General features: G+C 38.1%; 1 protein-coding gene and 1 long non-coding RNA gene across 2 annotated transcripts; one reads left to right on the forward strand and one right to left on the reverse strand.

Moving 5' to 3' along the window:
* Positions 1 to 39: 39 nt before the first annotated feature.
* LOC307022996 (elongation factor 1-alpha) lies at positions 40 to 3574 on the reverse strand. Its single transcript, XM_079655959.1, has 8 exons — positions 3417 to 3574; positions 2500 to 2654; positions 1898 to 2077; positions 1511 to 1807; positions 1274 to 1424; positions 927 to 1183; positions 589 to 823; positions 40 to 480 (listed from the first exon to the last, which is right to left on the reverse strand). Exons 2-8 carry the CDS (start codon positions 2641 to 2643, stop codon positions 359 to 361), a joined length of 1386 nt encoding a protein of 461 aa, XP_079512085.1. The 5' UTR covers positions 2644 to 2654; positions 3417 to 3574; the 3' UTR covers positions 40 to 358.
* A 2346-nt stretch (positions 3575 to 5920) lies between these two features.
* On the forward strand, positions 5921 to 10311 carry LOC307022998. Its single transcript, XR_013803557.1, has 2 exons — positions 5921 to 6271; positions 9405 to 10311. It is a non-coding gene; the product is annotated as an uncharacterized lncRNA (long non-coding RNA).
* Positions 10312 to 12292: the final 1981 nt, after the last annotated feature.

Here is a 12292-nt window from a genome sequence, read left to right on the forward strand (position 1 = left end):
ACAACACCTGCAATAATGTAATAAGGGCAGACAAGCCAATTTCAATTTTTTCAAAGACATTTATTTTTATTAGTTACCAGCAGCTTTCTTTCCAATTAAATTTGTGGCATTTGAACAACATTTCCAACTTAAACTTAACTGAGAAGAGGCACCGTCATGTGATTCAGGTAAGTGACAATGCCATTTAGTTCTTTTTCCTGCGAAAACTTTTGCGATGGGTTTTAATCAGCATAAGCCAGTCCTTGAGTAACGAGATCTGCCACAGAGAAGGTGATATAGGGTGAGGGCATGGCAGGGGGAAAGGAGTGGCCCGCTGCTGCCGGCACACTTCTTGTTGCTGGATGTCCTGCACGACCATTCATTTCTTCTTGATGATCTTCTCTGCAGCCTTGGTTGTCTTTCCGGAAGCATCCTTGGTCACAACAGCCTTGATAACACCGACAGCCACTGTCTGTCTCATGTCACGGACGGCGAAACGACCTGGAATACAGGATTGTCGACATTAGTAAAGCATTGTGCACAAACAGAATGTAGACTTCATTTTTTTTCATTTTTCAGTTTGTATACAACAGGATTTCAAATACATACCGAGGGGAGGGTAGCTGGAGAAGGGCTCCACAACCATGGGCTTCTGTGGGATCATTTTGACAATGGCGGCGTCTCCTGACTTGACAAACTTGGGGCTATCCTCAATCTTCTTGCCAGAACGACGATCAATCTTTTCGATGAGCTCGGTGAACTTGCAGGCAATGTGAGCTGTGTGGCAATCGAGCACTGGGGCGTAACCTGCGTTGATCTGGCCAGGGTGGTTCAGGATGATGACCTGTGGACACATTTTCATTAGAGCTCTACCAAATTGCAAATATAATATATATATATTTTTTTATCATTATTTGACCATCAAGCCATTTAAGTGAAATGCTAACCTGGGCGTTGAAGTTGTCGGCTCCCTTGGGTGGGTCGTTCTTGCTGTCGCCAGCCACGTATCCACGACGGATTTCCTTGACGGACACGTTCTTGATGTTGAAACCGACATTGTCGCCGGGCATAGCCTCAGTCAGAGACTCGTGGTGCATCTCCACAGACTTCACCTCAGTGGTGAGCATAGCAGGTGCAAAGGTTACGACCATGCCGGGCTTCAGGAGACCGGTCTCAACACGACCCACAGGTACTGTTCCAATACCTGAGTAAAATAATTGGGTTAAGTCACCTAGCTTTAAGAGAAGTTATAACTTACAGCACTCCCTTTGCTAATAACATTTTCCATTCATACCGCCGATTTTGTAGACGTCCTGCAGGGGAAGACGGAGGGGCTTGTCGGTGGGGCGGGACGGGGGCAGGATGGCATCGAGAGACTCCAGCAGAGTGACTCCACTGGCATTACCCTCCTTACGCTCAACCTTCCATCCCTTGAACCATGTCATCTGAGGACAGATTCAAAATAAATAATTAGTTCCAAGTCTAATCCAACCTGTACACAAGTCAAGCACCTTAAAGTAACATTTCTCACCTTTTCACTGGCTTCCAGCATGTTGTCTCCGTGCCATCCAGAGATGGGGACAAAGGGCACAGTTAAGGGGTTGTAGCCGATCTTCTTGATGTAAGTGCTCACTTCCTTGGCGATTTCTTCATAACGGGCCTGGCTGTAAGGGGGCTCGGTGGAGTCCATCTTATTGACTCCTACGATGAGCTGCTTCACACCGAGGGTGAAAGCCAGCAGGGCATGCTCACGGGTCTGGCCGTTCTTGGAGATACCGGCCTCAAACTCACCAACACCAGCAGCAACGATCAGCACAGCGCAGTCAGCCTAAAATAAAATTAGATTTGAAGTTTTTATGTTGACAGAAGACTTATGGATCAAAACTTGAACGTGCCATTTATTAATATGATAACTTACCTGAGAGGTACCAGTGATCATGTTCTTGATGAAATCCCTGTGTCCAGGGGCATCAATGATGGTCACGTAGTACTTGGCAGTCTCAAACTTCCACAGAGCGATGTCGATGGTGATACCACGCTCACGCTCTGCCTTCAGTTTGTCCAACACCCAGGCGTACTTGAAGGAGCCCTTGCCCATCTATTGAAAAGGGATTAATTGGGACACATTAGATAGAATTCTTCAGCCTCTAGAAAATGGTCAATTGAAGAACATTTGCAAAAGGTCAAGAATTGATCACATATTGTTTGCTATAAATTGTACACGATGAAATGTTTTAAGATAGATACTCTCTTAAATTAATGCATTTTTGGCAGTAGTGTATAAGCACATTATTATTTAAAAACAAAAAATGGTAACTTTTGTTATAAATGGTGGTCAGCATCAGGCTGTGTAAAGTGCACAGTCACAAGCAACGCTGCTCCCGTTAGGCCCCACCCCGTGCGTGCGCGCTCACGGTTCATTCTCGTGCTGGGCAGTAGCGGCTCAGGGTGGGCATGCTGGTGCCGCCATCTTGGCTGTAAAACGGTGTAAAAAAAAATAGACATAGCCGAATTGCTCACCTCAGCGGCTTCCTTCTCGAACTTCTCGATGGTTCTCTTGTCGATTCCTCCGCATTTGTAGATCAAATGACCGGTGGAAGTGGACTTGCCGGAGTCGACATGGCCAATGACCACGATGTTGATGTGGAACTTTTCCTTTCCCATTGTTTTAGTTTCTGTCAACAAATAAAAAATAACCAAGAACGTTAAGAAATGTATCAAGTGGAAGTGCGCCATCATTTATTAGCCTTGTTAATGGCAAATTAAAGGGCGGTAATGAACCATGATGACCCGGGCCCAGATTAATGTTAACACCCGTCAGGCAGTTTATTCAACTTCTTTTAAAAAGAAAACCCGACACGAACATTCAAATACATAACAAATCATTCAAACCACTTAACATGCAATACATTTATCGTTATTCTGTCCATGGTTTGGGCAGCTAGCAAGCGGCTACTGCTGCTAGGCCTCACTCGGCCACAAGCCCGACAGAGACACGTGTTACACTATGGGCCACGTCGTATTAAGTTACAAAGACTGCCAAATATTTAGAAGCTATTGTGCTAGGCCCCCACCGCCTGCCACTGGATAATATGTGCAGTTGTTAAATGAAGAGGGGGGGAAAGAAATACTATTACAACATCCCCGGTTCTCCGCTTTCAAGTCCCCTCTTTGTTCCTTCCTCCACACTCGGTACACCCGCATTAACCGCCTTTGTTTCAACTTAATACAGGATCAAACTAGAATACCCAGTTATAACGATCCTTTACATGTACCGGTAATTTCTTCACACAAAAAGCCACAGGTTTGAGTTAAGTTACATAACCGAAAAGACAACATTTTAAATAAAAAAACTCACATTTTCAGAGAGTAAACTCCTAGCTAAATCTAATCCCGCGATAAAACTATTGAAAGGCCTCAGTCAAAATTGAACTTACCGGTGTTTCTGGGTTTACACGGCCAATGCTGCTGCCCCTAGCCAGGTAACAGAAAGAGAAGGGAAAAAGGGTTGGACTCTGGGTTTTATACTGACTGGGAGGCGGCCTGACTTCCCGTCGCTCTCCTCCGCAAATCACACATATTCCTGCAAAAAACGTCAGCACGTCACCGGATGAACCGCATGAAACATGCATGATGCGTTCACCAGACATTGTGCATATTTTAGAGATGAAACTTACGATAACAGCGATACTCTTCTTAACTGTTGCAGACATGTTAAATATATCGAAAACAGAGAGTAAAATAACACACGTTGTCATGTTTATGGGTTATTTCACCCTCAACCTTTTGAGTTAATCCATCAGCTATTTAACAAGTTTTTTTTTACTTCCTAGTAGGACATTTGTCAACCATTGAGACAATATAAATAAATTATGTAATGCAGAAATATTATTTAAAAAAACGGTGTAAATATAACACATAAAACAGATATTTCTCTGCATATTGAGAAGTGATTTTTCATCATTAATATAAACAACAATAGGAAAAAATAACAATTTCAGACCATAACAGCACATATTGTCAAGTTGAAGGGTTATTTTACTGGCAACTTGTTGAGTTCATCCATCAACTGTTTCATACGTTTTTATTGACTTCCTTTTACGACATTTTTCCACCATTAACACAATATGAATACATTATATATCATATTCTATTTACGTGTATATAGACTCCTTGCACTATTTTTTATTTGTATTTTTGTATTTTATCATGTTGCATAGTTGGAGGAACTTGTGTCAAAACATTTTCATTGCCATTTCTACATTGTAGCTTATGTGCATATAACATTAAAACCTTTGAATCTTGAATCTTATGTCATGCAAAAAAGATTATTAAAAAAAGCGGGTTGAAAACAATACCTTTTTAAAAATATAATACGATTACTGATCTTTTTTTTAATAAAATATACTCCACATTAAAAAAACACAAGACATAAAATATGCCTTCATGACATAGCCTTTATAAAGTTTAAGTTTGATTCAGGGATTTATAATTCAACTATTTTATGGTTTGTGTAAATATCATACATAAAACAGATAATTCTTTGAATATGGGGATGTGATTTTCATTAAAAAAAAAATACTATTTCAGACCATAAAACCACAGGGATTTCCCCCTGTCCCACCCCCTTATTGTGATACTGAGACCAATCATCAGCCTGAGAGGATTATCTCAATCTGAATGAGAAATTTGCATTCAAACAGAGCGAAGACCCTGAAAAGAGGAACTCATGCTGTTTTCAAGACCCCTTATCTTGCCAGTCATTTACATTAGGGGCCAACACCTATACACAACTGATTGAATTAAACATGTTGGTCGCGGGGTGAAGTGTATGCAGGGTCACCTGATTTAGTACTTTACAATCAAAAACGATTGTTTGACATCCTCGCTCTTCACCTTTGGTAACTTCACGGTGGTTTTTATAAGCATATTGTTTTTTAAAACACTTGCATTTGTATAATGTAGCTAACGTTTTAGGTTAATAAGGAATATTTGATTTATCTTGGGAAAATATACAATCTCACCCATATTTTCATCGTAAAGCCATGTTGTCCCTTGGATGCTACTTAAGGGTGAGGGAAGGAGGTCAGATTCTGCCAGCTCTCCCATCACTTGCCATATTTCCCATATAGAGGCAGCTGGCAGACCCTTCAACCACACACACATTTTTATACCCGGGCAAACCCTCCAGTTCAGGTAACAGCACTGGACTTGTTTATAGTTTCTAATTTCCTTGATTGTAAATTAATCCCTGGTACATGTCAGATACACACACAGTGCTAGCAGGCAACATAAACCAATCCTCCTGTTCTACTCCTCAAATTCATATTATAAAACCTGTCTTAAAAGGTGAAGAACCACGCTTACAGATCTCATTGTATAAAAGAAAAAGCCTAATGCATTTTTGGTACCTTCTGTCTCCACAGTTTAATGTTAAGAATCTTAAAAATGTGGCCGGAGCAGTTTTGAATTTAATAGTGAGCAACACTGATTCTGAAATATAGGTTAATGAGGTGCAATGTCTGTATTTTGACTCACATCCGCTTCTTTTCATTAAATCTTGGAAGATAGACAACACACTCATTTTAAAACACAAACACCTATGGTGTAGCTTGTATCATTTGAAAACCTCAAGTGTGACTTTCTCTGGCTTCATGGGAGGTGACTGGTTTTTGCGTACAGAAAAGTAAACTAGCGTGTTTTACAGTGAAGCTCTCAATGTGGGTTACATATTTCAGACATGAACTACAACAGATTCTGTGTGTGTGTGTGTGTGTGTGTGTGTGTGTGTGTAAGGTGGAATATGATTCAACAGCACATCAGTGATGAGTCATCATTTATAGGTGGTGGTTGCAGCAAAGACAGAAATGAACATTATAAAAAATGCTGTTTATTAGTACAGAAAGATTAACACACATAACATTTAATGTATTTTCCAGTACAAGTAATGATTAGAAACGGTCATCAAGAATCCTTTGGATTGGAAGGATTTACCTTCAAACATGAAATCATTCCTTTTCAAAATTCGAAATCAAGTTCCTCTTGCTGCTCAAGATTATTTGACTATGAATAAATATATTTGACTATGAATAAGCCTCTTTCGGCCTTTTGGCCTGAAAACTTAAGCTGTGGCCTGAGGTTCTCAGCTAATGGGCAATTGTAAAACATCCCCACGTGTCTAAACTCCCTGTTTACAGATAAATACTGTCAAACAGCACACATGTAGGGAAGTTAAACTAAACTATGTCTTCTCTAATTTTACAGGGTCGACTAGAGCAAGAAGAGACAACAGGTAAGTTGTACCGAAGAGATGGCTTGAAGCTATTCCAGCCTCCAAAGGGAGGAGCAAAGAAACTGGACCGAGACAGAGGGGAACTCAGTCCTATTTTGTCATAGCAGTATTTTTACCAGTTAATATTAAAAATATCTTTAAAAAAGAAAAGAAGACATATTCAGAAGAGTATCTAAAGAATACACACGATACATCTACAGAATGAATTTGAATACTCTCTTATAAACCAATATACTACTGAAACACTTAAACATAGGGTACTTTAATTAAAGTCAAAGAACTATCCAATTCTTCAATACAGGTAATACAAGATACAACCAAGAAAAACGCACTCTGGTTAAAGTGGTATAAATATGCCACATGTAACGACAGAAGAATGTTGACCTAATATTGGGCTCATAAGCCAGATAAAAGGTTTGGGAACCACTGCTACAATGTATATAAATAATACTTGTAATACAATCACAAATACACTATCTAATCTATCTATCTATATGGGCGACATAAACACAATACTCTGCATGGCATATTCTTTAAATAATAAATGTTATGTGGATCTTGCAAATTCCTTGCACAAGTTAGCCCATTCCTGTAAACGACCACTACTTCTTTAAACTGCACAGCTCTTCCATTATTAATTCAGATATGCTGCACATATTTTATTAGAGTATGCCCCTATTTTATTATTAGCTTCTACTTTATATCATGGTTCATTGTCCTTTCTTTCATTCCAAATGTGCTATTTTATAATATATATTTGTATATGTTATTTTGTATTTATTTTATTTTGTCAATGCTTGCTTTCATCTAATTTGTTTACTACATTGATGATTTTATGCACCAACATCCCCAAGCGTCTATATGTGAAAATATACTTGGCAATAAACCAGTGGAATTCAGTCTTTAGTGAAACTACTCAGGTGAAAATTTAGACATAGATTTGAAAGATAGACAATGTTTAATCTCATGTTTAATTAATATGCACGGAAACACTATATAGAATCCAGTATAACAACACAGTTTCTAGTGAGCAGCATTATCAAATGTTTCTTCAGAGTTGTCTTTATCTACCAGATTTAAGAATCGTGACTGTGTGGGTTCAGGAAAAGAAGGACTCTGACTGACTGTGATCAATGCCAAGATTGAAAGTCTCCCACAGCTACATGCATAGAATAAGATGAGGATTTAAGATAACGCAATCTACATACCAATGTCAGCACATAACATGTAAATACAATCTTAGCAAGGGACAGTTCATGTAAATAAATCCCATTTACAACACATAGCCAGTTTCACATCTCCTGCAGCCTGCTGGCAGACACCCCCCCCATGCCCCCCCCCCCCCCCCCCTTTTTTCACACTTGCAAACAAAGTGTTCCCTTTTGATTTCCAGGCTGCCATCTGCATTTGTTTAACACCCAAAGTGTTTAGGAGAAATGTTTATCTCATGCATATTACAGCCTCCAGGGTGGGTATGATTGAAACGTTTGCATGAAACTTTAGGGGCCGCAGGATATTTTTCACCCACCTCTGGCTCCCTCTTGGTCTCTCCCCGTTTGAATTGTCAATTTTTAAGTTTTGTATGTTGGTTTTTACACGTATGCTGGTTTTGCATCCGTAACATAACTGTTTTTAAGTCAACTCTGTTAAAAAAGGTTATGGAATTGAGAGGTAAATACACTTTTTATAATAATCGGGTGTGTTCATTTCTGCTCTGTGCTTGGTAAGTAACATATTGTGTATTTTTCATTAATATTTGAGCTTATTAATGAAAGTACAGAAATGTGCACTGCATCCTGCTTCTTACTTAAGTGTTGAGGTTTCTTGTACAGAAATGTATAAACAAATGTCATCATTTTCAAAAGCAAAACCTTTAAAAAGAGCCACTTGCCTCCTTTGCCATCAAAAAAAAGTATATAACACAGCTTATTCAGTTTTATACATAGTTATACTATATAAACAAAACATAGTTAGTTGTTTGTTTTCTAAGGCCGCTGGTCTAAAATGTAGGATGAGCCACCTCCAGGGAAAAGGTACCAGGCAAGAAAGTTGTGACACAACTGTTAGTAATATTATTTTCACATTTTCCCTGAAACTCCAAGATAAAAGGCACTCCTTTCAAACAAATGTCAACTGTTATTTAGTGGCATGTTGTATTTTGTCAAAGCTAACGAGTCACTATAGAGGGGCTCTAGAGCCGCGGGTTGCCTATCCCTGCTCTTTTCAGGTCTTTTTTGTGGTAAAGCAAAAACACTGGAGAAAATTGTGGAAGTACAAAGTAAAAGAACATTCATGTGAAAACAGAGCTCCCAGGCGAACACTTTTACACGTAGTTTGTTATTTTCTGTACACAGACAATGTTTTGTTGTTCTTGTTGGGTGGATGGGGCCTCTCTCTGGGGCCCCTGGGGATATTCAATTCGCAACAATAATGGAAAGGCTTGTCACTTTGTACTTCGATATTTTTTTGAATCACAGTGAAAATTATGTGTATGTATATATTTTGTTGATCCAGCTTTTGAGTCACAGTCTTGTATCACACACTCAACCTTTCCAAATGATGGAAGGGAGTGTCCTCTGTCTTGGATAAAAACAAAAAAGAGTAACAAACTGTCCATGTTAAAGTTACCCACTTTTTAAGTATACATAAAATATATTAGGGGGTTACATTCATTTTCATGTGCAGAATAAAGGTTCCACATTTACGATAGATTGAATTCGCATAATGAGGAAAACAGCATTATCACCACATCATAACATGACCTAGCTAACGTTAGCTTAGAGATATCTTACATTAGAAATAATGTTTTCAAACGCAAAAACACCGAGGCCACTACGTTGCTACAGTCAGAAAAGGCATATTTAAGGAAAATATTTACATAATAAGTGTCTACATAAGTGAGGCAAGCAACGGCTAGCTAAGCTAATAAGCTAACTTTAGCTAGCCGTTGTAAAATCCTTCTGTTGACACGAATACAACGAGAAAAGAAAAAAAGGAGTTACGCCGTAAACATTTAAAGTTGTTTCAAATAAGTTAGTTGACCGGGAGAAATTGAAGTTTTAACAGAGTGACAATAGTAATGTGGTAGATACTTAAATGAAAGCATTTTTCATTTCTTTTATGTACGAAAAAGGATGGGGCGATGATTCCCGTGAAACAACACCGGTTTCGCCAGAAGAAGATCCGGGTCACTCATCGAAAAATCTGATGCAAGCTTTAACACCACCCTGTAACAAGAGGAGCTACACCCTGTTAGCAAACTGTGACATTTTTTATTTCAGCAGAAGACGTTTTATAATTAATTGAATTAAGTACAACTTTTTGTAAAACATTTAAATACTCTTATTTAAGTAAAAATACATTAAAGGTCTCACTTAAGAACAAAGTATGAGCATTAAGTTCCACATTGTGAAAGTAAGCGACTTATTATGCAGACAGCCCATTGCAGAATATATGGGCCACATAATGGCATTTTTAATTATTATAAGTCTTGCTTTAATGTTGCATCATGAAAACGCACAAAACTGCAGTGGAATACAATTAAGTACAAGTTAGAGAGTGCAAGATTTATTATAAAATGGAAATAGTCAAGTAAAGTACCTCAAAAGTGTACTTTTGTGATAAGTAAAGGGTAGTGAAAAAACTTGTACTTGAGTCAATTAACTTTGTACAATTTTATGCCATACTTTTATAAGTACATGTACTTCCTTTTAGAAACAAATGTACTTATAAAATATAATGCTTTGTTACAGTAACTTGAGCCACACAGCGTCCAAATAAATAAAAAACTTTACTGAGGCCATTAAAAGGCATCTTAAATATAATGTAATAGTATTATAATAATTTAACAAGCGCAAAGCATCTATGGCTGCACGGTATGTACCTTTATACTTATAGAGTAATGTAAACTTACTTGATAAAATGTTTCCTAAAGTATCAAGTTATTTTCTAATCATTGTATTGCTACTTTCCCTCTTTATATAACATGCAGGTTTAAAACTGCTTATTTTATTAAAAACTGTTTATTTTACTGTCACAAAGTTTATTTCCATTTTGACTGCTCAAATATCACTTTAATTTGTTCTGCCATCTAGTGGCTGAAGAGAGGAATTGAAGCCATTCACAGGGTTCCTGCAGGTATCGCCAACTCAAATTTAAGACTTTTTAAGACCTTTTTAAGACCACTTTGAATAGAATTTAAGACCTATTTCACGGCAAGAAAGTATGAAGGTAAATTGCTATGAAAGAAGAAATACATCCCATAATTACTTACAAAGTAAATGTATTCATGTTCAACAGAAGAACAATGACTGAATATAACAGCATAACGGTGAAGAACTGTGTTTGCCAAAAAGTGTGTATGTGTGTTAGGGCTGAGCAATTAATCGTGTTTAAATTTTGGCCTGCCACAATTACGAAAAGAAAATAATCGAAAAAAACTATTATTTCGCTTTGCTAGGTTGTGACAGTGCACTAGAACATATTTGATCAATTCATTTTTGTCTAATTTATTTTTATTTATCATATTTATATATGTTTAGTAGCTTGTGGAAGTGCCCTCCAAAATATTTGTTGATCTTGTTTATTGGTATTTATTATTTTTGATATTATTTATTTAAATGTATCATTTATTTAATTAATTTTTGTATTGGTTTTTCAGTTGAATTATACGTTCAGGGTAATCAACAGTTAAAAATATACTGTTCAAATTATACACATTATGTTTTAAAGTTCAATAAATGGATGTTTTCAAAGTCAATGAATAATCGTATTTAATAATCGTGATATCAATTATGATTTTTGCCATAATCGAGCAGCCCTAGTGTGTGTGTGTGTGTGTGTGTGTGTGTGTGTGTGTGTGTGTGTGTGTGTGTGTGTGTGTGAGAGAGTGAAAAGAGCTATTGTTTGTTTGTAGCCTTTATTTAACCAGGTGAAAGCCCCTTGAGATCAAAAGATCTCTTTTTCAAGGGTGACCTGCTATATTCAGAGCTCTGCTGCCTTGGCAACAATCTTTCATCGTTGCTGTTGTATGATTGGTGTTTAGCTACGGTATTTAGCGTCTACAGCACCTCCGCTTTTAGGGTTGACGTAGACCCAAACGTCGCCCGGTGTTGTTGGGTTATGGCTAGAAAGGATCCGTCTAGTGTAAATATGACGTCACGTTGTCGTTGTAACTCGTAATCGGAGCGGCTCGGAAACACATCTACAGCAGTAACATGATGCAACATACACATTAATTCAGCAGCAATATTAATAGAGAAACATCAGACATAATAGTAAAACACTGCAAAGGAACATTTTATTGCACCAGGAGCTATCTTGGGACTTTTACTGCGACAACGTGAACTGTGAATAAAAAATAAACCATAGTGTTGGTGATCTACAGTGTTGTCATTCTTCTTTGAACACCAGCAAGACCGTTAACACCCTATTTCAACAATCACACTCCCTGTCATTGACATCATTAATAGATAGTTTAGCTTCTCACCATCATTTGCTATGGCCAACTGATGTTAACGATCGTAACTGAAAGGCTGCCTGGCAAACGTAAACATTCAGCCACGTGACATTCAGCCAAACTCTCGCGAGAGTTTTACACAAGACGGATCCTTTCTAGCCATAACCGTGTTGTTGCGGGAGCTGCTCGGAGCTGCTGCACTAGCTAACGCTAAACTAGCTAACGCTACATTAGCAAAACAAACGCCAATTTATTTTGCAAAAGGTGCGGCGGGCTTCAAACACGTTCCCCTCCACTGGTTTCAACCAAGCACTAAATTCGATGTTTTCCAACCAAATACGGTTGAACTGACACTTCCCCATATTTATTTGTAAGTAGATTTGAAGATACCTGAGTTTCTGACTGCCACTAGCTGAAGCTTGGTTGCTAGGTTACTAGCTTGGTGTTCTCCAATAAGGGGCCGTGGGAAACAAAGTTAATGATTACTGGTTCCATGTTGATTTAATTTAATACAAATTGTTGGGGGGAACTGAAAGGCTATTACCATCCTGGTTACTTTGCAG

This window comes from Notothenia rossii (assembly GCF_949606895.1).
Source record: "Notothenia rossii genome assembly, chromosome: 10".
Taxonomy (NCBI): Eukaryota; Metazoa; Chordata; class Actinopteri; order Perciformes; family Nototheniidae; genus Notothenia; species Notothenia rossii.

Excerpts from the sequence above, each read along its gene's own strand:
- LOC307022996 (XM_079655959.1), bottom strand. The coding sequence starts at position 2,643 with ATGGGAAAGGAAAAGTTCCACATCAACATCGTGGTCATTGGCCATGTC. Across the intron at positions 2,078-2,499 it reads TCGAGAAGGAAGCCGCTGAG|ATGGGCAAGGGCTCCTTCAA; the intron begins GTGAGCAATTCG and ends CCTTTTCAATAG. Across the intron at positions 481-588 it reads CTCCAGCTACCCTCCCCTCG|GTCGTTTCGCCGTCCGTGAC; the intron begins GTATGTATTTGA and ends CCTGTATTCCAG.